The following is a 27262-nucleotide window of genomic DNA, read 5'->3' on the forward strand; positions in this document are numbered from 1 at the left end:
ATTAAATTATGCAATTTTTCCATACCGAATCAGTTCTGGGCTAAAACCTCTGCTGTTTGGAATGAGATATAGTTACGAGTTTTTGACTAGTTCAGGCAGAAGGGGGAGGGGGAGGGGAAGAAAGGAGGAAGGAGGAGGAGGAAGGGGGAGGGAAAGGAAAAGGAGAAAAAAGAGAGGGGGAGGAGGAGAAAAAGGAGAGGGAAGGATGAGAAGGCAAAGGAAAAAAGGAGGGGGGGAGAAAGAGAGGAAGGAGGAGGAGGAGGAAAGAAAGACTTTTTCCTCTTAAGATACAGACTCTGTAAGAGATGAAGGGGTACGAGTTTTATGAAACTTGTCTGGTTTAGTCTGCTGATCGTTATGTGAAGATGTCAAGAAACAGCCCATTTTCTGCGGGAATATGCAAATTATGTAGTCTGCTTACTTTGGGTCAGTGATTCTCAGAATTTCTCTGCAGAGGCGACCAATAAAAGTAACAGATTCATCTGTAGGTGCAAATTTGGGTATTGGAATATGGGTGGATTGGTAGATGCTTTGCCAGTCTTGAATCTGAAAGACACGCACAGTGAAATCATTCTGAGCTATCTCTGATTATACGTAATTGCATTCCCCCCCCCCAAAAAAAAAACAACCAGGCTGTTTTTCAAGACTACAGTAGCCTAGTGGTGTAAGGAAAACAGCCTAGTTTTAAATACCGGAAAAAACCAAAGAGATCGTTGTCAATTTCAGAAAAGGCGGGCACGGCCACACTTCTCTGTGCATCAATGATTCACCTGTGGAGATGGTTACCAGCATCAAATTCCTGGGTGTGCAGCTAACAAGTAGGCTGGCTTGGCCGCTCAACAGTGAGACACTGGTGAAGTGGGCACAGCAGCGTCTGCACTTTCTGCGTCGCGTGAGAAAAGCTCATCTTCCTTCCCCTGTCCTGACCACTTTCTACAGGGGGACGATCGAGAGCTTCCTGTCATACAGCATCACAGTCTGGTTTGGAAGCATCCCTGCTCCAGACAGGAAGGCGGTGCAGAGAGTGGTGAGGATGTCAGAAAAGATTATTGGCAGTTCCCTCCCTCCCATCCAGGACATGGCATATGAGCGTTGCTTGAGCAGGATCCGTAAGATTGTCTGGGACACGACTCATCCTCTTCACGACCTGTTTTCCTTGTTACCTTTTGGGAGGAGGGGGCTTCGTGGTATCCGAAGCAGAACATCCAGATTCAGTCAGTTTTGTTCCATACAGTATTAACCTTGTGAATTCTAAAGCTTCCTCCTTCCACTATATATTCAAGGTGGACAGTGACTAATATTTATATGATACTTATATGTAAGGGTGTAGGTCTATACATATGTTGCATATAGTATTTAATTTAATTTTAATCCCATTTATATCCCGCCCTTCTCCGAAGACTCAGGGCGGCTTACAATCTAAAGCACAATGTGCTTAGCAATAGCCTTCATTCTATGTATATGCCTGTTTAAATGTGTGTTATGTATGTGTACACTTTGAGAGCAAGCAACTAAATTTCATTTTTAATGTGTGCCATTGTGCCCACAGTAAAAAAAAAGACAATAAAGGTTATCTATTTAGTGTTGTCTATGAGTGGTGTTGGTTTCAAGGCTCTTGATGGCTGCTCTTGGTCTGTCCACATCATCTACCAGTAGTCCTCGACTTATGACTGGTCACTCAGTGACTGTTTGAAGTTTTGACAGGCACCCCTCCACACCAGGCACTTACAACCTGGTTTCAAAGTTTTGTTCTCCCCCCCTCCCCGCCCATAGCCATGTGTGCCATTTTTGACACATTTTCCAGAAACCAGCATTTGTTTACAAATTTAGGCAAAAATAGCCCATAGCAAAAAATGGTGGCCGTGGTGAGTTGGCCGCAATGAGTTGGCTGCGGTGAGTTGTCCCATTCCGAACAACAGATCTGCTTAACAACAATAGCGTTCACTTAACGATTGCAGTGGCTGCCTTACAACCATTGCGTTTGCATTTGGACCGTGTAACTTTAAAACGTAACCTTTGAAGAAGTGAGTGAAACAATTCTAGTGCAATAAATACCGGGGCTGGATTAACCCACCATGCTAAACTTTAGCTTACTCAATCACGATCTACTGACTAAACCACACTCGGCTGGGTTCACACAACACATTTAAGGCGGACTAAATAAGGAAACAATGTCTTAGTGAAATGTGTGAATTCAGTCCCGATAACGTCTTGTGGCAGAATGGTTTTACTCTCTCCTTCTGTCCAGCTTTCTGTGAAGAGGTTTGGGGAGATGTTTTACAGCTAGCAGAGTATTTCCTCAAGTCATTTTTGGAGTTGAAATGGAGGGGGAATTCAGAGGAAGACACGAGGGCTCTGAACAAGCAGCATTAAGAATAAGATAGAAAGCCAGTAACCCCATGGTGGGCTCCTTGGTGCTCCCTGAGCTTGATAGTTTTTTTGCAGACGCTTCATTCCCCATTACCAATTAGGTAACATCAGTACTAGGAGGGCTTGTGGTTTGTTCTCGGCAAGCTACTTTTCCTTCTAGCAATGAAGCGTCTGCAAGAAAACAACCAAGCTCAGAGAGCACCAAGCACCCTGTAGTTGAACCCTGAGCTACAAACATTCTTTTCTCTTGACATCCATACATTCTACAGCTTTTTAATAAGGATGTTTAATACCTTTGTCCTTAAGAAGTTGTTGCATTCCTGCTCCACGTTGTAATTAATAATACGGGATACTTCTTCCTGCCAGATTTTTAATCCACAGATGTTGACGTAGTCCTGGATGTACTCAAAGGAACGGTGGAACCCATCCATTGTGGCTGCCATATCTTTCAGTCTGGGCATCAGCTCGCTGGACTGTGGAAATAGGGAAAAATCAAAAGGACATTCACCATCTTTGCCTTCTTAAATTTATTATTCCTCCATTCAGGGATGTCTACAGAAGGGCAGGTTTAGGAAACTCATGATGGCAGATGCTAAGAAAGGGTTTGGACTGCAAAGTCACAGCTGCCATTTTGATCACTTTAACCCAGGGGCCTTCAGACTTGGCCCTTTTATGACTTGTGGACTTCAACTCCCAGAATTCCTCAGCCAGGTACGCTGGCTGAGGAATTCTGGGAGTTGAAGTCCACAAGTCATAAAAGGGCTAAGTTTGAAGATGCCTGCTTTAACCCCTTTGTGCACATCCCAATAAAGATAGTCCTCAACTTACAACCATTCATTTAGCGGCTCTTCGAAGTTACAATGGCACTGAAGAAAGTTACTTACAAACAGTTGCCACACTTACAACTGTTGTAGCATTGCCACAGTCATGTTATCAAAATTTGAGTACTTGGGCAGCCTGCACGTATTTACCACGGTTGCAGTGTCCCAGGATCACGTGATCACCATTTGCAATCTTCCCAGCCGGCTTCTGACAAGCAAAGTCAATGTGGAAAGCCAAATTCGTTTAACAAATGCATGATTCGCTCAACAACTGCAGTGATTTGATTAACAACCGTGACAAACCAGGTTGTAAATCGGGCATTACTTGCTTAACAACCGCCATGCCTAGCAACAGAAATTTGGTCTCAATTGCGGTTGTAAATTGAGGACTGCTTGTGGATTCCAGAATTTCCTCTTTCCTGGAAACCTTCTCCCTCCCTACCTAGGAGAAACAATTTCACCATTGCAAGATGGAGAGAAGCAAAAGCTTCTCTGCCTCCAAGTTTTTTTTAATATATATTTGCAAACTGGAACACCCCAGTTCCTCCAGATTTTTCAAGAGTTGCCCATACATCTGAAATAGAATTTGAGACTGTGTAATGTGTGAAACCTCTCTTTTCATGAAGCTGTAGGGAGATGACTTGAAGCATTTAATTTCTAAAAGGGGAACGAGGATGAGAATTTTACTGTAACAGTTGGTACTGTTAAGGAATTTGTTGTGCAGAGATCTCCTTGTGCTACCAAAGAGTTGCATAGACTGTACTGAGAGTTAGTACACACAGTATTCCTAGCTGAGTTTGTGTTAGCTAATTGGTGTAAAATGGCACAAGAACTGTTGTCAGGCATCTCCTGGATAACCCGGTTGGATGGTACAAACTATGTTTCCTGGTCCACAAAATGCTGCTTGCTTTTGTGCAAGGAAGGACTATGGACTGTAGTTAATAACCCACCAGATACTACTGCTTGGGATCCAAATAACGAAGAGGATGCAAAGAAGATAGACGACTTTAAACGAAACAATGAGAAAGCTCTTTGCATTATTGGACTAACACTGAATGACCAGCAGTTTGTCCATATTCGTGGTGAGGAGTCTGCTGCTAGGTGTTGGGACGTTTTGCGAAGGCTTTATGTTCGAGACAGTGTGGGTGCACATATACGCCTTACACGTAAGCTGTTTAGGGCTCGTCTGCAGAAGAATGGAGATATGCTGACCCATTTAAACTACATGAAGACAACTTTTCAAGAGCTTCATGAAAAGGAGCTGATTTTTTCAGAGTACTCTTGTGTGACTCTTACCATCCAACCGGGTTATCCAGGAGATGCCTGACAACAGTTCTTGTGCCATTTTACACCAATTAGCTAACACAAACTCAGCTAGGAATACTGTGTGTACTAACTCTCAGTATAGTCCTGGGCCCATAACCAGTGTTAAGGAATTTGTTGTGCAGAGATCTCCTTGTGCTACCAAAGAGTTGCACAGACAAAGAAGGGTACTGAGAGCAGTAAGAGTCACACAGTAAACAAAAGAGTACACTGAGTTGTAAAAGCAAAAAGTAGTTTACTTTTGAGGTGGTGTAAAAACAAAAATGCACGGTCAAAAATAAACAGTCCAGGTCATACACAATAGTAACAGTCCAAGGAGTAATCCAAAATACAAAGTCTTCCTACCACAGTTCAGGTTTCACAGTAACAGAGCAAAAACAGTAATAGTAGAGAGCAGTGAATTCAGAGAAAGAAGCTATGTTACTAGCTCCCTCTTATGGCCATGAGAACACTTACACACCCATTGGCCAATTAACATCTTAAAGACATAACATCATGGTTAATATATTTTCAACCCAACATTGTAGGCTAACACCATATGCCTAACAGGTACGATGACAAAGAGCTAGGCTAAATGAATGTAGGCAATCAGAAAGAAAGAAAAAAAAGGGGGGGGAGACCACCTGGTACCTTAGCTCTGGGGTTGAAGGTGAGCCCTCGGTGTAGGGCAAAAGCCACACGTTTGACCAGCTCCTTCCTAATTCCATCTTCAAGCAACTGCTTTGGGTCAACCTAGAAAACCCGCAGGAGAGAGAAATGATCATGTGCCCATACTTTCTCTTCATGGGCCTTTCTGTTTGTTGGATACGTGTTTCCTACTCTCTATTAGGCTATGGCTGAACTGAACATTTTTTTATCTCGAGGAAGATCAGACAGTCTCCAGGTTTTCTAACTTTTGCAGAACAGAACAAGCCCAAAGGACATCTAGTGCCAGAATACTGAGTGTGTAGGTGCAGAACATCTACACGCTCAGTATTCTGGCACTAGATGTCCTTTGGGCTTGTTTTTCATCCTACTGTGGTGATCGCGGAGGACTAAGGAGACACCCTTGAAGATGATTATGTAGAAGCTATAACCGCAGGGACTAGTCCAGGCAGTCACCAGGAATCAACACTGATTTGAAGAAACATGTTGTTGTTGTTGTTGTTGTTAGTTGCAAAGTCGTGTCCGACCCATCGTGACCCCATGGACAACGTTCCTCCAGGCCTTCCTGTCCTCTACCATCTTCTGGAGTTCATTTAGGCCAGACATGTCAAACACAAGGCCCGGGGGCTGGATCCGGCCCACGAAGTGGTTTCATGTGGCCCACGAAGCCATCCTGGAAATAGTGAGGGAACGGCCCCCACTGCCTTGGCCCTGGCCCAGAGACCCTCCTTCTGCCAGAGACCCTCAGATCTGTCCCACTCCTGCCTGGGCTCCCATAGGCACCCTTGAAGCGAATGATGTAGAGCTGGCCACGCCCACCCAGTAGGCCATACGCACTCTAGCCACACCCACCCAGTAGGCCATGCCCACCCAGGCCATACCCACCCGGCCCCCTGAGGGCAATCGCAATGCTGATGCAGCCTTCAATGAAATTGAGTTTGACACCCCTGATTTAGGCTCACGCAGAAACATACGTGCACATAAACAGCCCTTGAAGAAATGTTGGAAAATGGCCTTCAAAATGCAATTTTTGTTCCTTTGGGTGAAATTACTGTACCGTTCTCACATACTTTTTGGACCTCACTTATTCCAAGATTCATGAAATCTATCTTTGGGAATCAGCAGGTTTCTAGATTTTTCTGTCCACTGCAATGGAAAATGTTACCTTGATGATGCCAACCAATGTTGTTTTCATCATCAGGATGCCTTCCGTGAAAATGGAGATGGCGTGTGTAAGCTTAGCAACCTTTGAGAAGGAAAAGAGAGGTTGGTAATTAGAAGGCAGCTCCAGAGCATTGGGGAGGTGAAAAGAACATCATTGATAGGAAGCTCTTTTCTTCTTTGACCATATGGGACTTCTTTCTCCTTAATTTCATGTTTTAAATGACATGCCCAACTGTCACTTCCTTATGACAAGAGGAACAGAAATAAGCTACGTCCACTTTTTGTGATAAATATTCATTCCTTGTTACATATGATTTACTATCATATGTCAAGTTTCTGACGGATGAGCTCTTCAAAGAACTCTGAGGCATTGTTTACCTTCAAAGTCTTTTTTTACAGGGCTTTTCAACCAGTGGTACGGGTACCACCTGTGGTACATTGGCACCTGGCAGGTGGTACGTGACCATCCTAGAAAAGTCGTAGCGGGGGAGGGGAATGAGCTGAACCAGTGGCAGCACCGCACAAGCCTGAGCGAGAGACAGCTGGAGCTGCAGGGCTGTCAGGGTTCAACAGAAGCGTCAGGATCAGCACTAGGATCCAGCTGGAGCTCAGCGCTGATCCCGGCGGGTCTGCTGATCCCAGAAGAAGTGCCGATCAGCTGGAATGTTGCAGCATCTCCAGGCTCTTGTGATTTACATTCAGATAATTGGCAACTGATTAATATTTATAACGGTCACAATGTCCCAGGGTCATGTGATGTGACCAAAATCTGATGCAACCACCCAGCAGAGGGGGGGAGAATAAAAACCAAACACCCCCCCACCCCACCCCCATTGCCAATCCTCAACAGAAATGCTCACAACAATGAAAACCTCGGACAGGAGGAAGAGCGCTGCCAGGCGGGCAGGCAGGCAGGTGTCTTGCTTGTCTGTGGCTTGGGGGGGCACTTTTTTCAGTGCCATTGTAACTTCGAACAGTCACTAAGCGAACTGTTGTAAGTCGAGGACTACCTGTACTTCCTTTTTTTGGGGTCATTAAGTTTTTGACACCTTGCTAGGCGACTGGTGGACTCGGATGTTGCCATATCTTAAAAGTGGTACAATGGGTGAAAAGGTTGAAAAGCCCTGTTTTATTAGAGCAATATAACATCGGCAATGCTTGGGAGAAGCTGGAATCTGGATTCCCCTCCCCTAAGCACAATAATATTGAAACCCAATTCCCTCCTTTCGTTGCTGTCATAAATCACATTCTCCAATTAGTTTGAAGGGTAAGTTCTTCCTCCTTAGCTTAACCCCACAGTTCTTTCTTATTGCCTCTTATTACACTCAACCTTGCTACTGTTATTATGTCTAATTCCCATGCATTCTTCCTTCCCCCTCCCTTCTTCATCTAACTTTAACTCTAAAAGTGATACACAAGTAGAAATATGAAATAGCTGCTGCTTCATCTTTGGTCAAAGCAAGAACATCCAATGTTAGCAGCATTGACATCATAATCTATAGTGTCTCTATCACCCAGGAATATGACTTCATACCCAATTCCAGAAGTGCACCTAATCTCTCTTTAACACTGTGAACTTTGATGCACCTCATAGCGGGGTCCAAGTTGAGCGTAATCTCGCAGCTTGTCCTTGTCCAAGCGGGTTGGCACCTCAATGATATCGTGAGTCTGCAGTTTTATAATCTTCAGGAGAGAAGTGAACATGCTTTCTGGAATGATCTGTAAAACCTTTTCTCCCAAAATGGAAAAATACAAAATGCAAAAATATTGATTAGTGAGTGAAAAGTAATAGTACCTTTAAGGGTTACAATACCCCTCTAGTTTTTAGCATGGTAGAACAATACCCCTTGAACTCCAACGAAGGGAGACCTGAATTAGCAAAAGTTATTTTTTGTTATCCCCAAGTAAAGCCCTTTTCAACTATTATTTAGGGGAGGGCAGGTTATAAATCCTTTTGTTCAGTGCTGTTATAATTTCAAACGGTTGCTGAACAAACGGTCATTAAGCAAGAACTATTTGTATACCAAACTGACTTTCTAGCCACATAGATAGGTGTGATCTATCCCAACGGGAATAATATGTTGTTTGGCTCAACTCTGTTATTTACAATGTGGTGAATGTGCTTACCACCTACCCTTTCTTTCTTATATTTCCTTTCTCTGCTAAATTCATTTTTTTATCTAGAGATGAACTTTCATTGATTTAAACAGAGAATGTTCTCATTATAAATGTCCTCATGTTTAAGGCTGCATGATTATACACTTACTATTAATCTAATCTAACAAACTCTTAGGTGGTTGTTCAGTTCTTTATTACTGGATTTAGGTAGGAAGATCCAAATCTTGGGTTGGGCAAAGGAGACTATCTTTGGTTCAAAGATCTAGAAAGTTGTTGGCTACAGTGACCAAGAAGTTCAGCTTGAATTGTGATAGTCCACTGCAGCGTTTCTCAAAATCAGCAATTCTTAAGATGTGTGGGCTTTTAATCTCCAGGCATTATGGGAGCTGAAGTTAACACATCTTCAGTTGGTTGAGAAACACCGGTCTATTGTAAAGCTCTTCCAGAGGGGAACTCTTGAAAAACGGCTTTCCCAGTTTGTAACAAGGGAAAAAATTATCTCCAAAAATGATCTTGCTCACCTTTCTTACATAGGATACCAGTTCTCCAGAATAATACTGTGATACACTGAGAAGATCAGGACTGTTTGCTTGATTGATGCGAAGAAGTGGCATGTCAAGAGCTGAAGCCAGCTGGAAGCAAGTGAATAGACACATCAATAAAGTTCCCAGATATACTTTAGATTATAATATGGTTTCTATTGACAGTGGCTTAATGCAAGGAGTGAATCTGGCTACTGTGGCTTGTAAATCATGGTTTGTGGCTTAAGTCTACTGTACGGACTCAGCCAATTATTTAACAAGCTGTGACTAAGCAAACTTTGTCTTTGGTGTGTAAACTGAGCCTCAGATTTCTGAGCCCGAGATTGAAAGTCATTAGAATTACTATGTAAGTGAAATGTATTCTGAGTAAAGTAAATCCTTAATTATTTTTGAAAGGCCTAATACCATTCTGGAAAGAATCCAGAATAAAATGGATCAGTTTTATGGTCTTGGAAATCCAGTTTGTCAACTTGGGACAAAGGATTTCAAGAGAGGCAACAAATAGGTGCCCCCCCCCAAAAAAAAACACCCATAAAGGATTCCCAGTCCGACTTCCCAAAAGCTGGATTGTTGCTAATGAACTAACCAACTCACCTTTAAAAAGGTGGCCCGGAGTTTGGTTACCATAGATGGGCTGACTCTTATACTTTCCTGCATGATAGAGGTGAAACTGGAAAAAGGGTGGTGGAAGATAAATAAAGCCATGATAGAAATAAAATCTGAAATCAATATTTGGGCTAAAACAGACTTGTTCAAGATTTAAATGTAAACATGTTTTAAGATTTAAATGTAACTAACAACAACTAAAGGGACGCAGTGGCTCAGTGGGTTAGGACGCTGAGCTTGTCGATCAGAAGATCGGAAGTTTGGCGGGTCGAATCCCGAGTGCCGCGTAGCAGAGTGAGCGCCTGTTACTCGTCCCAGCTTCTGCCAACCTAGCAGTTTGAAAGCACGTAAAAAAATGCAAGTAGAAAAATAGGGACCACTACGGTGGGAAGGTAACAGCGTTCCGTGCGCCTTTGGCGTTTAGTCATGCCGGCCACATGACCACGGAGATGTCCTCGTACAAGCGCTGGCTCTTCGGCTTTGAAACGGAGATGGAGCACTGGCCCCTAGAGTTGGAAACGACTAGCACGCATGTGCGGGGGAACCTTTACCTTCACCTTTACCAACAACAAAATAGGACCATTCATATAAATGCAGAAACAAATATGAAAAATTGTAAACTAGACCGGTACATGATATGATTCTGCATATATATTATTATACTTCTTATTGTGGTCTTCACTCCCCTTAAAAGTGGTGGGGCGCCTGGTCTCCTGGAAAGTTCTCTGTCCTTCTTTTAAAGCCTTGTTCGTGTGAAGACTGTCAACCAAACAAGGCAGCTACATTTACACTCAAATAGATCTGAACTTCTCCATAGAAAACAAACACCTTATGCGGCAAGCAGGTTTAGAATCCGCTCCCTAAAGTGATCAGAAAACGAAGAGCTAAGATAGGAATGCTACAATTCCTGTAGAGGAATTGTAGCTCTACAGTAGAACACATGCTGTTCATGTAGAATGCACTGCAGGTAAGTCCTCAATTTACGACCAGTTGCTTACAACCCACTTGGGGGGGGGCTACTTAGGACCCAGATTTAACATTTCAATGGTCACCTCCACCCCTGCAGTCACATGACTAAACCTCAGGCGTTTGGCATCCAAGCTGCATTTATAGCTGCTTGCGGTGTCTCACGGTCATTTGATTGCATTTTGCAAGGGTTTTGCTGAATGTATTTCCTGTTTTCAGCAAAACCATCTCATAAACACTGGTTCGCTTTGCAATTGTGGCAACTGCTTTACTAGGAGTGTCTAGACCAGGGGTAGGCAACTTTGGCTCTTTTATGACTCGTGGACTTCAACTCCCAGAATTCTGGGAGTTGAAGTCCACGAGTCATAAGAGAGCCAATGTTGCCTACCCCTGGTCTAGACTTACAACTGTGATGGGCAGGTTCCATTGTGATCATGAGTGGAGGACCATCTGTACTCTTAATCTACGTAGCAGCGTTTTCCACCCCTTAATTGACAAATTAAAAGAATCAAAAGAGGTTCCAACTCTCAAGGTTCATTATTTAGATATGATTGCTTCTACAATAGGACACTGAACATGCTACTTCATTCGGGGAAGCCAGCCTACTCAGCTAATCAGTCCTGGTAAGAAGAATTCAGAATGTCTTTGGAGTCATACCTGTCAATGAGCTGCCAAGCGTAGGAAAGGTCCCCTACTATCTGCATGGTGATTAAAACCTCTTCTTTAATGTTGATGGTTCGGATCATTTGATGCAGAAACTTACGAGAATCTGCGAGAAACTGGCAAACTTGCAGATTGGACTCCAGTTGGTGAAATTCCTGGACCTGCGTTAAACAGCTGAATGAATGCAGCTCATTCACTGGGGAGATTTTCAATCATATTATTCCACCAAGAAAATGAGAAAATGTTTAGACAAGGACTCCTTACCTCTTCCAAAGCTTGAATTAGCTGCACTGTTTTCCTGCCTGCTGCAGTGGAGTCGTTGTAGTTCAGGGACATGATTTGTTTGGAGATTTCTCTAAACCAGGCTTGCAGATTTTCTGTCCAAGCAGGAAAAGGAATAAAAGAGATCAACTTGTTGTGGCAGATCTGACTGTCAACGCCCCTGAAAGCACTTAAACTCTCTGTCTACAAATGTTGTGTTTCCAAATATTGACTAAAATAGGAAAAATACTTAAGAATTAGATGATTGTTTTCTTTCACTGGCAAAAATGCTAATCTTTATGTGCCACTACAATGCAAGACTTAGAAGCCTAACTTGTGTGGGAGGGAACAAACAGAGCCAGGATACTGGCCACTTTTAGCTTTGAGAAAGAAGATGTTATTTCTGCATGTGACTTTGGATTTCCCCCATTCACTTTGCTTGTGAGGCGCCAGCTGCAAAAGTCACAAAGGACCCCAGGATGCTGAAACTGTCATGTCATGTTTCCATCTTACTGTTGGAAATTCTTAATTTAATTGAATATGCACTTGCAATGAAAGGATTCAACTTGCGATATTTCAACAGAAGTTGTTAGAGAACATAGGTCCTAATAGCATGTTTCACATCTACCAAATCAATAATGAACACAGCCCATCATTTCCCTTTATTGATTCGCTGCAGAAATTCAGCCCTCCATTTTTCCCCTCTTAAAAAGAGCCAACAGCAGGAAGACAATGACCACATCTGCTGAAAACTAAGAACCACACACACACACGCACACACACACAAAAGAAACGTTGGCGAAGCCAGACTGGTGGACCTACGGTAAAATAATATCTTTTAATCTTGGTGATCCTATCCTCAAGCCTAAGGGACAGCTAAAATCAGAAGGACATGTCTGCCGTTGGTTTACATATTTACAATTGGAAGAAAGATTTAAATTAGACAAAGAGTTGCGGGTTTGACTTGGTTAAAAATGAATTGGAAATTCATTACTCTTCATGCTAAAAGTTTTTAACAAGATTCCTACTTGTTTTTCTGTTTCAGCCTACCATTTTTCTCCACTCTGGTTAATGGTTTCACGCCTGAAAAGACATCTGCCAATTCAGCCATTCTTTCTGATCCTTCTGTCTTGTAGCTCTCCCACTTCATTTGCTTTTCTGACAACATCTGTTTGAACATCTAGTAGAAAGACAGACATTTCTCAGATTGATTTACTAAATTTAAATGCCACCCATCTTACTATCCAGAGCTACTCTGGGAGGCTATGATTAAAAGACAAGTGGCCCAAACCCAAAGCTGTTAACGATACACTTAAGGGGTCAGTGAATCGTTGCAAATCCTATTCAGATCACTGACCAAAAAGTCAGCTAGCTGAGTTGAATCTATGACTAAAAATATCTGATTAGGAAGAAGAGCTATATGTCAAAATGTTGATCAAATAAAATTATAAGCACTCTATTCGATTAACCATACATTAAAAATAGACATTTCATAAATAAATATATTTTGTTAACTTTGTTTTTAACTATGTTTGTACAGGTAGACCACAACTAACACCAGAACCTAGGATTGTTAAAAGAGTCATGACTAATTTTGCAACTTTTGGCCACGCCTGTTAGGGAAATTGCCCCAGTTGTTAAGTGAATCACACGGTCACTAATGCTTCCCCCATTCACTTTGCTTGTGAGATGCCAGCTGCAAAAGTCACAAATGACTCCAGGATGCTGAAACTGTTATTAACATATGCTGGTTGCCAAGGACCCAAATTTTGTTTCATGTGACTGTGGGGACATTACAACAGTGGTTGGTGCAAGAACCGGTCATAAGTCACTTTATTCAGTGAGGCAGTAACCTTGAACAGCCGCTAAATGGATGGTTGCAAGATGGGGACTACCTCTATAATGGTTTTATTGTTTTATTTGTAAAATGCCCAGAGTCATGCAAATATAACGGGCAGTTTAGAAATGTGATAGACAGACAGACAGACAGACAGACAGACAGAGCATTAATAATACATTTTTCAAAGATTGTCCGAGAAAATAAGAAAGGACCAGGCCATCTTTAAAAAAATATTTTTTTAAATGAAATTCTCCTTCAAGGATTTTAGAGAAAACAAACTCCTGAAGCTGTTTCTCTGGGTTCTTGCAATGAGACATCTATGAGCCCAGGAGAACAATTAACATGACACTCAAAAAAAATAGCCAAATCTGAGTTTTCAGCTGTTATTTTTTTGGGATGACCCATCGCTTCTTGTGAACTGTGACACACACACTCCCTCCCACCTCAGAAATGAGCCCCCAGTTTTTTATTTACCTCTTTCAAAATGAATTCAAACTGGGCTGTATCCAGGAGGAGCTGGAAAAGAACCTTGGGCTTGAATTTGGAGTCAGTGAGAACTTGGTCTTTTATCTGGCGGAGGCGCTTGTTATTTGGATCATAAGCTAGGGAGGGAAGGAAAAAGAGGGCACTTTTTTATAGAGGTAGCAAATTATTTAAAATCATTGTTATAAATGAACTTGTGTTAAGATATTTAATAGCTGGAACGGTAAAGAGTATAATGGGCCAGAACACACAGTTGTGGTTGATTGGTTGGACACTGTGGGCTCCGGCATGAAGCAATCTATGTTATGATTGGTTCATAAAGGCGGAGTTTGCCTGCCCCCCCCGCTCATGATTTAGCTCATGATATAGTGGCGTGCCTATCTTGTCTGCTCTAAATATAGATGTTAAATATATTTATTTATATAAAACTACAAGTTCGTCTGACTCCGTCTGGACACCAACTGAGCAATTCCCTGGCAACTTGAAGCTAGCACCACATTTTTCAGTAGGAGCACCAGTTTCCATTCCCATGAAAAATTCCAAATGGGGTCTGAAGATGATGGCATACACTGATCCTGAATATGGAGACTGCACATGAATTACAAATGGTCCTCCACTTACGACCGCAGTTGAGTCCAGAATTGAGGGGACTTTCAAGAAGGGTGTGCCTCTAAGCTAAGTCATGAAAAGAAAATGTGTCTTGCAAACTTCCCCTTCTCTAGTTGGATCACCCGTCCTTGTTGTGAAACGTCACTTCTTACCCAAGTCTGCAGTATGAAGCATCAGCCAGCGGATCGCCACGTTACAATCTCTTAAGCAGTTCAGCAGTTTTGGGATGTTGTCAAGCACCATCTCTTCTCTTAAACAACCTTCCTTAAGAAATTGTTGCACTTGGCTGTGAACACGCTCAGTGACAGCAGCAGCTCGGCTGGCCTTCAAAGGCAGAAATCAAAGCATTAGCATAGCAGAGGAAGAGCGAAGCCCTAGGGATGAAATGGCCATTTTAAAATTCGTGGGCCTCTAGCAAAGGCTAAACTACATCTTCCGGCACCTTTCACGCTTGGCTAAATTGTCTTAACACACCTGGGAGTTGTAGTTTGTAATACCCAGAGAGCAACAGGTGCACACTCCTGGTATAAGTGATACTAACAAAAACTTATTAACGTTCTTCAAGTTTTCAAACGTAGGAGTTACATGTTACTGTTGCTCCTAAGCAACTTAAACAACAACCCATACTTTACAAAAAGCAAAAAATAAAAAAAATGCACATGTTCAAGATATTCCAATGAATAAGTCACTTTCCAATTTATGAAAAAAAAAACACAAAAAAACTGTCATTCCCCACCTTCCCTGCCAGGATTTGAGAGCAAATCATTATTTCTCTGTTTAATGTTAGTTCTGGCGAAGTTGCTTTGCAAAGTTTCCTTTCTAATCAGCAATCTATTTGTGGTTGGTCTCAAAAAGTAAAACGGGGTCAGATCTGGTTAGTGCTTAAATGGGATATATTAGTACCTGGCAATCTCAACCACAGATGATTGTTCACAGAAATTTAAGGGATTATATGACCGGAACAAAAGGATTTAATTTAATTAATTTCTCTACTTTCATTCCTGCTCTGCCATGTAACGCCATGGTTACATGCACTCTTCAGTAGGATTAATTAGTTTCATTCAGATTTAGTATTTATTTGCCTGGGGAATTGAAACATATCCTAGGACAGGGGTCAGCAACCTGAAACAGTGAAAGAGCCACTCGGAACCGGTTCCCTCACAAAAGGAAAAACTGGGAGCCGCAAAAAATGTGTGGGCATGCACGTACATGCACACATGCGCAGAACAGGGTTTGACTGAAGAGTGGAGCCAAGGCGAGATATGCACCCACCCTGCATATTTGAATTGATTGGTTGAACTTTTTTAGTCCCACTTTTTTTTTTTTGGACTACACATAGCAGAAGACTGGGAGCCGCGGGTTGCAGACCTGTGTCCTAGGAGAAGGAAGTGTCGAACCACTTTTTATCCTGCTACTAAGTAAGCAACAGATTTTCCATGAAGTCACCCATCGCTGAATTGGACTCAGAGGAGAGATTAGCTACCTCTTGTGAATTCTAAACAAGTACATTTGACTCAAGCTTGCTAATGAGTATGCCACAAGGACACAAATGGTTACGTGGGAGTTTCAGAAGTCCATGAGGTGTGGAAAAGTGGGTCCTGACATTCCAGCCGCAGTCAACTACACTGTAGATCTAGGTGTCTATTATTCTTCCTCAGAGTGGCTGAGACCTTCCTTTCCTTCCTCCCATTTTAAAGTCTTTCTGATGTAATTCTAGTCATGGGAAAAGGCCCCCACTTCCCATTTAAATCTGCTATGCTCTCCTTCCTTCCTTCCTTTCCCCGCTTATAATGTGCAAATTAAGCGGTGGCTCAGTGGGTTAGGACGCTGAGCTTGTCGATCAGAAGGTCGGCAGTTTGGCGGGTTGAATCCCGAGTGCCGTGTAAAAGAGTGAGCACCTGTTACTCGTCCCAGCTTCTGCCAACCTAGCAGTTCGAAAGCACGTAAAAATGCAAGTAGAAAAATACGTTGGGAAGGTAACAGCGTTCCGTGCGCCTTTGGCATCTAGTCATGCCGGCCACATGACCACAGAGACGTCCTCGGACCAGCGCTGGCTCTTCGGCTTTGAAACGGAGATGAGCACAGGCCCCTAGAGTCGGAAATGACTAGCACGCATGTGCGGGGGAACCTTTACCTTTACCTTTAATGTGCAAATTCAGGTTGCCAAGGGTAACAAGAGAATAAGACCTTAAGGTAGGAGACCCTTAAAAAGCTCTAGGTTTGGTGAGATCACAAGTTGTTAAGTTTAATGAAAACACTTAAATCAGATTCTAATAGAACTTCACTCATCCTGCTAAGCTCACATTTCCTTACCTGCTCCTTAACATTGGAAAGATCCAGTGTGTAGTTCAGAGCTGTTTTGGCAGCCTTGTATGGCTCCCAGGCGTCTCCCAGATTGACTGATATTCCCATGTAAATGCTAATAACCTGTGAACAGAAGCCAAAATAAAATCCCTGAAAACTCCAGTTGTCCAGGCATTAACGGAGAAAGGAGGCCATCAGCAGGTCACAAAACAGATTTACGCCTGGTTTGCTATGGAGTTGGCTAACCATGGTTCCAGTGTTAGCTATGGTTATGGCTATACATGGCCTTAGAGACAGTTAACTATGGTTATGCATGTAGTTAGCCATGGTTGAAGGTGTCACTAGCTGTGGTTGTGGATGTGATTAGCCCTGGCTGTGGATGTAGTGAGCCATGGTTGTGGAGGCAGTTTAGTGGCATCATTTTAAAACTAGTGGAAAATCAATGCTGGACATGGTTGCAGGGTTAGTTATGGTTATGGATACAACTAGCCATGATTGTGGAGACAGTTGGCCATGGCTGTGGAGTATGTAACCATGGTTATGTAGATGGCTAGCCATGGTTGTGAAGACAGTTATTTGTGTTTATGTGGTCAGTTAGCCACGGTTGTGGAGACAGCTTAGTGCTCTCTGGCAGGTAACATTTTAAGACTAGTAAAGAACAATGCTGCTCCGTCTAACTATAGTGGGAAAACCTAAGTGTGGCCTTACCAAGGCATTGTAAAGTGGTATTAACACTTCATGTGATCTTGATTCTATCCCTCTGTTAATGCAGCCTAGCACTGTGTTGGCTTTTTTTTGGCAGCTGCAGCACACGGCTGGCTCATATTGAAGTGATTGTCTACTAGGACTCCAAGATCCCTCTCACAGTTACTACTATTGAGCAAGGTATCACCTATACTATACCTGTGCATTTGGTTTTTCCTGCCTAAATGTAGAACCTTACTTTTTTCACCATTGAATTTCATTTTGTTAGATAGTACACAATGTTCAAGTCTGTCACGATCCTTCTGTACAGTATCTTAAGCTTATCTTCTGGAATGTTGCCTATTCCTGCAAATTTGATGAGTTCCCCATCTATCCCCTCATACAAATCGTTGACGAAGATGTTGAAGAGCACTGGGCCCAGAACAGAGCCCTGGGGCACCCCACTACACACTTCCTTCCATGTAGATGCAGTTCCATTGAGTACGCTGAGTACGGCCTGTCAGCCAGCTACGAATCCATCTGGTGGTGATGCTGTCTAACCCACATTTTTCTATCTTATGAAGTAGTAGGTTGTGATCTACTTTATCAAATGCCTTACTGAAGTCCAAGTCAATTATATCCACAGCATTCCTCTGGTCCACTAATTTTGTCACCTGATCAAAGAGGCAAATCATTCATTAATAGCAGCACTAACAATATTATACTTACCCAGTTGTCTGGAAAATATTTATCTACTATTTCTCTCATCTTTGCTTGTTGGGTGTGAAGGATGGAGGGATCGAAGTAAAGCGTCACATACAACATGGCTGCCTGTGTCGCCAGAGCTGTACTGCGATGCTCTGGCAGTGGATATGCAGAAACCTGAAAAGGGAACAGAGTAAAAGGGCACCTTATGAGTCTGCTGGCCATTTTTCCTACTTCTCCCCCACTCCCATAGCCTAGTCCATGTTGGGCTAACCTACCTGGTTATAGATATCATCTGACCTCAAGCGGCCAATCACCATGCTGATGAATATTTTGTTGATGGGCACTCTGCTGAAATAACTCTCGGGATAGTTTGCGGGCCTTTTCGCTCCGGGCTGACTTGAATACCCCGTGCTCCGAAGCAGCTTACATATATCATCCATATTGGAGTCAGCAGAGCGAGCAGCACTGGATGGAGCATGACAAGCAAACGTCACCAACGGAGGAACTTATCAAAGTACAAGTGGTACTTGTACTTGTAGCTACTTAAGATCCGAATTTAGCGTTCTGACATCCATTCCCACCCTGCAGTCACATGATTGCATTTTAAGTGCTTGGCAAGCAGCTTACATTTACAGCCATTTGCTGTGCCCACAATTAAAATATTTTTGAAAGAAACTAGCATTTACTTCCATTGTCCATTAATGGCTATGGCATTTGCTTGATGACCACCACAAAAAAGATAATAAAAAAATTGGTCGCACAGTGGGCTTCCGGTGGCAACACCGCGCTGATGGCAGCTTTTTTTGGCTGCCCGTCCTGAGGTTTCGTCAGAACCGCAGAGACAGTGAAAATCAGCTGTCCCGCGGCTTGTAAACCTCCCCCTCGGGAGAAGAATGGGAGGTGAGCTTTCCTCGGGTAGAGGTATCTGGGGGTCGGAGGGTGAGAGCTCCCTCAGAGCCCGAGGTTTTCTCCGAATCCAGGAGGCCTTTGCTCCGAGCTGATGGGGTGAAGCTAGACGCCGCATCCACATCTGCTGATTATAGTGATCTGTGATTGATTTGAAAGCAGACAGAGCTGATCAGGAGGAGTTAAATTTGCAAGTATTTGGAACTTTAACTCGGGGAGTATTAAGGGAAAAGGGAAAAGATGGTGCCGGAATGTTTTTCTTTTGTTTTTTGAAAGAATAAAGCGTGAAGAAGAAGGAGATATATTTTGTAACAAAGTTTGAATAACATATTGGATTTTTGTGTATTTGAGAGTTTTTAAGGTTTTTAAAGATTTTTCTGGGACTTTATTTATCTTGAAGTGCATAGGGAAAGTGAAAGCGATAAGGGAAAGTGAATTTTAACAAGCGGGGAAATGGCTTCAAGATGGAAGGGAATTCCTGTTGTTCCTAAAAGTTCAATTTCCTCTCCTGTAATACAGCCTGCAGTGCAATCTACATCGAAGCCCAAATCTCCTCCACCTTCTCCCCCACCACCTGCATTTACACTTAAGGATTTGCAGGATGCATTGAAGCTTCAAGCTCAACAAACAGCTCAACAAATAAAGGAGGAGATGGCTGATCTTTTTGAGAGTAAAAATAGAGAGATGAGAGAAGACATATTGCTCGCACTCCAAGGGCTGGCCACACACATTGAACGTTTAGATGATCGTGTGGATGAGGTTGTGGAAAACAGTGCAAAATTAGACAGTAGAATTGCCAGAGTTGAGAATAAAATTGATAGAACAGAGGATGAGGTGACTATCTCACAATATAGACATGGAATTTGCCTTGAGAATAAGAGGATTGAAAGAGAACCCACGTGAAGACTTGAAGGAGGAGGTAGCAAAAGATATAGCTCCCGTTTTGGGATGTGATCCTGAGGAATTATCAAGAGAGGTGGATAAAATATTTAGGGTTAACTCTTGGATTGCGAGGCAGAAAAATTTACCTAGAGATGTGGTGATTTATTTTTCTAAGAGGTCACTCCGAAATGCAATTATCCAGGCCTTTTATCAACAGAGATTTCAAATTGCAGGTCAGGATATTATAATTTTAAAAGAAATACCTCCAAAAATTTTGAGAAAGAGAAAAGTTTTGGTTTCCTGTCTGAGGAGCTTAAAAATCGACAGATTCAGTTCAGATGGGAGATACCTATCGGAATGGTGGTGAATTATGCAGGGACACGATATCGACTCAACACGATTTCAAAGGCAAAAGATTTTTATATTCATGTCCTGAAAGCAGGTTCTCCACCATCTCCACGACTTAAGAGAAAAGAAGAAAAGTTGGAAGATAAACAGCAAACTGAAGGTGCAATGTCATTGGTTGCTGGAGAGGCACAGCAGGCTGAGTCTACTGAACAGTTTTTGGTGTTAAAGGATGATCCAAAGGAACAGAGAATGACACGGGCTGCGCATAAACATAAAGAAAAGGAGCAGCTGAAACAGAAGATAGATACTGGTTCTACAATACAAGGTCCTGTTACTACTGAGGCGGTGGGAAGAGCAAGACCGAAGAGACCAACTGAAGATCTTCAGGCATTGTTCTATAGGCTTCAGGTCGCAAAGAATGGCAACAAAGTTCCTGACTTGGAATGTTAATGGCCTGAATTCACCACAAAAAAGAAAGTATTTCATTACCTGAAGCAACATAAAAATGATATTGTTTGCTTAAAAGAAACTCATATTTGTGCGAACGATCAAAGGTATTTGATTGATTCCCAACTGGGATTACATTTTATTGCATCTGCTCCAGATAAAAAGAGTGGAGTGGTTACCTACTCAAGAAAAGACTTACCAGTTAGATTAATTGAGACTTGATATACAAGGAAGATATGTTATTATTGAACTATTGTTACAAGGCAAGAAAGTTCTTATTATTGGATTATATGCACCTAATCAACAGCAAAGAAACTTCTATAAGCTTTTACATGACAAAATAACTCAATTGGATTATAAATCTGTTATTATGATGGGTGACTGGAATGGTGTTTTGGACTCATGTAAGGATAAGAAGGGATCTTTTAAAAATACCCCTAATCATTCTAAACTGCCTAAAGCCTTTTTTGATTTGAAAGATGATTTGGAATTAAGAGATATTTGGCGGGAGCGAAATTTGGAGGAGAGAGATTTTACCTTCTTTTCAGAGAAGCATCAATCGTTTTCCAGAATTGATTTTTTTTAAAATTACTAATGATCTTTTTTCTAGGGTTAAAAAGGTCAAGATTTTTTCCAGAACACTATCGGATCATAGTCCAGTATGGATGGAGTTGTTTAATGAAGATGGGATTAGAAGATCTTGGAGACTGAATGAAAATTTATTTAGATATGATGAGTTCTCGGAGAAATGTAGGGAACATTTGAAAGAATTTTTTGCTTTGAATATGCATAAAGGTACTTCGATTGAAATGGTTTGGGATGCTAGTAAAGCTTATATGAGAGGGGTTTTGATTTATATGCATAATAGACATAGGCGTAAGCAGATGCAAAAACATAAAGAGTTGGAAGAAGAAATTAAGTTGAAAGAGAAAGCTCTTATTTTGAACCCATTAGATAAGAAAGTAAGGGACTCAATAAATTTGCTGAAAGAGCAATTTAATATGTTAATGGCGGATCAGGTTGCAACTAACTTGGGGTATGCGAAACATAATACTTTTTATAATGCAAATAAACCTGGTAGGTGGTTAGCTTATCAATTAAGGAAAAAACAGAAATTATGTACTATAGAGAAAATAGAATATAAGGGTAAAGAGGTTTATCAACAAAATTTGATTAAAAAGGTTTTTTTTAGATTTTTATGCAAATTTATATGCTAGTGAGAATATACAAGCTTTAGACATAGATAAGTATCTACAGGGAGCACATATTCCTACGCTCTCAAATGAGCAACGGGAGGAGATGAATCGATTAATCACTTCTGAGGAAATTATTTCAGTAATTAAACAGTTAAAAGGCTCCTGGTACAGATGGGTTATCAGCAACTTATTATAAATTATTATTTGCAGAGATGGTAGAACCGTTAAAGGAATTATTTAACAATATCCAGGCTGGAGGGGTGGTGCCTCCGTCCTGGAGAAGGACTTTTATATCGCTGATTCCAAAGGAGGAGCAAGATCCCACCCAACCAAAGAATTATAGACCTATATCGCTTTTAAATATAGATTATAAAATTTTTGCAAAAATATTGGCAAACAGATTAATGCAGGTTTTGAAACAAATGATTCATAGTGATTAGTCTGGATTTATAACTGGAAGACATATGAAATATAATGTATGACAAATTGTAAATTTAATAGAGTATTTGGATAAGAACAACCAAGTCCCTGCGGCACTGATATTTTTAGATGCTGAAAAAGCGTTTGATCAATTGAATTGGCAATTTTTATTGAAAGTTGTTGATAAGATGAATTTTGGGGATAAATTTTTGCAATCTATTAAGGCTATATATCAACAACAATCAGCACAAATTATAATTAATGGGGGATTAACAGATGCATTTAAAATTGACAAAGGTACAAGACAGGGATGCCCCCTTTCACCATTGTTGTTTGTTTTAACATTGGAGATTTTATTGATTAAAATTCGTGTAACAACTAAAATAAGGGGAATAACAATAAAGCAGAATGATTATAGGTTAAGAGCATTTGCGGATGACTTGGTTGTTACACTATCTCAACCGACTCAATCGGTTACAGATTTAATGGAAATTATAACTCAATATGGGAAAGTTTCTGGTTTTAAGATAAATAATTATAAGAGTAAAATAGTATCTAAAAACATGACTATGAATGAAAAAGAAGAGTTAGTAAAACTAACGGGTTTTGAAATAGTGAAAAAGGTTAAATATTTGGGAGTATATATTTCAGCTTCAAATGTGAAATTATATAAGAACAACTATGAGATATTATGGCAAAAAGTACAAAAGGAGTTAGATAGTTGAAAAAAATTACAATTATCTCTGTTGGGGAGAATTGCAGCTGTTAAAGTGAATGTTCTACCAAAGTTTCTTTTTTTGTTTTAAATGATACCTATATTGAAAAAGGATGCCAATTTGGATGAGTGGCAGAAGGGTATTAATAAATTTATTTGGGCAGGGAAAAGACCGAGAGTTAAATTTAAGATCTTACAAGATGTACGGGAAAGAGGAGGACTTAAAGTGCCTAATTTGAAATTATATTATGATGCGGTTGTTTTATCAGCGGTTAGTGACTGGCTTAATTTAACAAATGAAAGATTACTTTACCTTGAAGGATGGGACTTACTATATGGGTGGCATGCATATTTAGTTTATGATAAAAAAGTGGATAAGGCATTTATATCTCACATTTTAAGAAGCGCCTTATTGCGCGTATGGAAAAAATATTATTATAAGTTAAATTATAAAATACCAATTTGGGGGATTCCTAGGCATGCGATAGAGGGTGTATCTGTGGGTGGGAGCTTGGGTATGACTTCATATAAGGAATTACTTAGATGGATAGGAAATGGTTGGCAATTAAAATCATTAGGTGAGTTAAAACAAGAAAATATTATACAGTCTTGGTTTCAATATACTCAATTGCAAACGAGGTGGAAGATAGATCAGAAAATTGGTATTACATTAACTGATGAAAATTTGGTAAAACAAATTAAAGATCAAAACCGAGCGCATATAAAGAGAATATATAATGCTTTATTAGAATTGGATTCTGAAACAGAATTAGTTAAAGATTGTATGATAAAGTGGGATCAAAATATTCAAGAACCAATTTCATTGGATATATGGGAGGTAATTTGGGTTAGAATGTGAAATTTACCCAGGCTCAAAATTTAAGAGAAAACTTTTATAAAATGTTTTATAGATGGCATTTGGATCCCAAAAAATTGTCCTGCATGTATCCTAACTTACAGCCCAAATGTTGGAGATGTGGTAGTTTGGATGCTACCTATTATCATATATGGTGGACTTGTAGAAATGTTAAAGCTTTTTGGATTAAAATTTGGTGGAATATTCAAAAGATTTTTAAGAGAAAGATAAAATTTTCTCCACAATTGTTTTTATTGGGTATTGTTATAGATTGTGATACTAAAGAAACAAATTTGATGTTGAATTTGATAACAGCAGCAAGGCTCTTGGTAGGTCAATATTGGAAGAAAGATAGTTTGCCTACTATAGAAGATTGGTCACTTAAGGTGTCAAATTTGGCAGAAATGGCTAAGATTTCTGCTTATTTGAAGGATCATTCACAAGAAAGATACATTTCGGTCTGGAGAAGATGGATAGATTATATTCAGAACAAATATGTATTGTATTGTAACTTTTATAAAACCTTTTAATAATAAAAAAATATTGGTCACACAGTGAGCCATTTTCTAACCGCCACAACTTAAAACCAAAATTGTGTGGTTCTACAATTGTAAGTTGGAGGTTCTACAATTGTAAGTTCTACAACTTACAGTAAAAGGGTAAATTTGCATTACTTTGATTTCATAGGTACTAATTACTTCGCTAGCAATATGAAAACAGTTTTTCTCCCTCTTTCCAGTATATCTTTTTTTTTTTTTTTCAAATTCTCAGTTTGGCTTTGAGCCCTGGTATTTTCTGAATGTTTGTCATGGAAATACTAGCCAGGCCAGATTCTACTTACCTTCCGAGGCCAGAAAAACTGGTTCAATGTTGCAGTGTAGCTCGAGATCAATGAAAAAGTGCTTCTCCACCTCTGGAACTTTTAAGATGAGTTAATTTCAACTCCAGAATTCACCTGCCAGCCATACTAACTGGGCGATTTTGGGAGTTGAAGTTCACACATTTTAATTTTACAAAGTTGAGAAACAATGAATTGGAGAGAGACGTTCCTTTAAAGGCATTGCAAACTATTCTTATTGATGCAATCAAAACAGTGCCTGAGTTTGCATGAAATAATCAACCACAAAATAGCCAATTGAGCATATCCTAAGTCAGAGTTGTAATACCTGTATCGATAATAGGAAACGAGCATTCTCTCTCGGACTTCACCTTCAATTTTCTGATCAATGACAAGGAGCATGACACCATACAAATAAAGGGCTTCACACTGCAGCAAACAAGACAGACACAGAGAGATTCATAATTAAAACTGCAACGATATTAAGTGTAATTTCCTGTTACATCAAAGTTATTTATTACAGTCTTCTCCATCACAGTGTTATTGTGATGTGTTTAATTACAATTCTCTAATTCTTAGGTGAAAGCAGTTTGAGAAGACATTGGGTCAGAAATCAGGAGATTAAAAAAATTAAAATATATACATACAATAAATAAACAATGCTATATGGTTAGATTAAATTTACCAATAGTTGTTTCCCATCCTCATTCAGCAGCACTGTTTCCAGAGTTTGCTGAATGTAAATCCCTTCATTGAGATCATCCAGGTATCTAGAAACAATAAAAATATAAATTAATCTTTTGCAAAATCTCCTGTTCATCCACAAATTTATTCTCTGCATTAATTTAATCGGACTGCCAAACCTTTTGACATAAAATTCTTTCCAAAGTTCCTTTGCGTACAAAAGAATAAAAAGCTGATGCAGTCGAAGAGAAGGAAGACTTGGTAAATAAACAATTCATTACCTGGATGTCATTTATGGCTTTATACTCAAAGGATCTCAATGGATTTTATTACCTTTTAGTTATGCGGCATGTTAAGAATTATTGATCACTATCAAACCGTCCCTTGGACTGCAAGGCGTTCAAACCGGTCAGTCCTAGAGGAGATCAACCCTGACTGCTCTTTAGAAGGCCAGATCTTGAAGCTAAAACTCAAATACTTCTCAAATACTTGAGAAGGAAGGACTCACTGGAGAAGAACCTAATGCTGGGAAAGATTGAGGGCAAGAGAAGATGGGGACGACAGAGAATGAGGTGGCTGGATGGAGTCACTGAAGCAGTAGGCGTGAGCTTAAAGGGACTCCAGAAGATGGTAGAGGACAGGAAGGCCTGGAGGAACGTTGTCCATAGGGTTGCGATGGGTCGGACACGACTTTGCAACTAACAACAACAAACCGTCTTTGGAGATGTTTCTCTTAATCACACTGTTTTAAATCATTCCTTGATATAGTGTCTTTCTCTTTACAGGTAGTCCTCGCTTAACGACCAGTTGCTTAGTGACCATTTGAAGTTACAACAGACCATCTACAAAACCTACTTAAGATACAATTCTGATTTTTGATGGCTGCACACATCCCATGGTCACATGATTGCATTTTGGCAACCAATTAGCTTTATGGTTGATTGGATTGTTCCACAGTAACATAACGATTTGGTTTTTTGCCAGTTTCTGATCTTTTTGACTGACTTCCAATAAAAAACACCCATAGGAATACACTGATTGCTTAATGACTGTTGCGTTTGCTTAAAGACTGCTCTAAAAAAAGCTATAAAGCTCTAAAAAAATTGGTTTCAGTCATGTGGGTGCCTCAATTTATGACCATCATGATATACAACAGAAATTCCAGGCTCCATTAAATTAAGGATTACCTGTGCTAAAGTATATTACAAGTTTAAAAAGACTAACATGTCAAAATTTAATGTCACATTTTTACATCAGTATCTTATTAGGTCTATCTGAACCACATATAATAGGGACATTGAGGAAAATTTTGAAATAGCTTCTGTATACATTCTCATACTTTTCTCCTAGTCTAATTATTTACTTAATTCATGTTTCATATCTGACAAATATATCATGGCTGGTAATCCTGGAAAAATAATCTGAGATAATGCCATCTTCTTTCCTAAATTTTAAAATCTTCTATGTTAAACATTTTTCTCCAAACAAATAAAGTGAATATGAGTGAATTCATATTTACAGATTCTGAGTTTTGTATGTGTGTGTGTGTGTAAATCTGCTGTGTTTCTGTTCTGCTCTGAAAAGATCTGAAATCTAAGCAAGAATGATTTAATGATATTTCACATAACCACAAGCTATTTCCTTGGCTGTAACACATTCTGTTCCAAATCAGTTATGCTATTTCAATTGCATGAATAATTGCTTACCTGTTTAAATCAACAATATATTTATGAACACTTTGGAAAGCCAAATAAAATCTGGTCAAGATTTCTATGTTGTTTTCACGAAATTCATCATCTAAATCTTGCAGTTCAGGTTTGGCTTCTAGCTTCCCTTCACATAATTCGGGCCCCTAAAATGGGG

At 40.4% G+C, this 27262-nt stretch overlaps 1 protein-coding gene across 2 annotated transcripts in view; it reads right to left on the bottom strand.

Moving 5' to 3' along the window:
• The window catches only part of WASHC5 (WASH complex subunit 5), a 42048-nt gene that overhangs the window by 12403 nt on the left and 2383 nt on the right, over positions 1–27262 (bottom strand). Inside the window, exons 3-20 of one of the 2 annotated variants that reach the window (XM_083360040.1) lie at positions 27106–27251; positions 25401–25485; positions 25044–25144; positions 18383–18572; positions 18129–18281; positions 16725–16838; positions 14564–14735; positions 13794–13921; positions 12530–12659; positions 11483–11595; positions 11213–11379; positions 9578–9653; positions 8963–9073; positions 7911–8051; positions 6325–6405; positions 5145–5246; positions 2664–2843; positions 422–546 (exon numbers count right to left, since the gene is read on the bottom strand). In XM_083360040.1, the coding sequence (XP_083216166.1) occupies positions 422–546; positions 2664–2843; positions 5145–5246; positions 6325–6405; positions 7911–8051; positions 8963–9073; positions 9578–9653; positions 11213–11379; positions 11483–11595; positions 12530–12659; positions 13794–13921; positions 14564–14735; positions 16725–16838; positions 18129–18281; positions 18383–18572; positions 25044–25144; positions 25401–25485; positions 27106–27251 (2315 nt within the window). The remainder of the gene's footprint in view (positions 1–421; positions 547–2663; positions 2844–5144; positions 5247–6324; positions 6406–7910; positions 8052–8962; positions 9074–9577; positions 9654–11212; positions 11380–11482; positions 11596–12529; positions 12660–13793; positions 13922–14563; positions 14736–16724; positions 16839–18128; positions 18282–18382; positions 18573–25043; positions 25145–25400; positions 25486–27105; positions 27252–27262) is intronic. The other variant, XM_083360041.1, reaches the window with a different exon arrangement.

Source organism: Vipera ursinii, assembly GCF_947247035.1.
Source record: "Vipera ursinii genome assembly, chromosome: 3".
Taxonomy (NCBI): Eukaryota; Metazoa; Chordata; class Lepidosauria; order Squamata; family Viperidae; genus Vipera; species Vipera ursinii.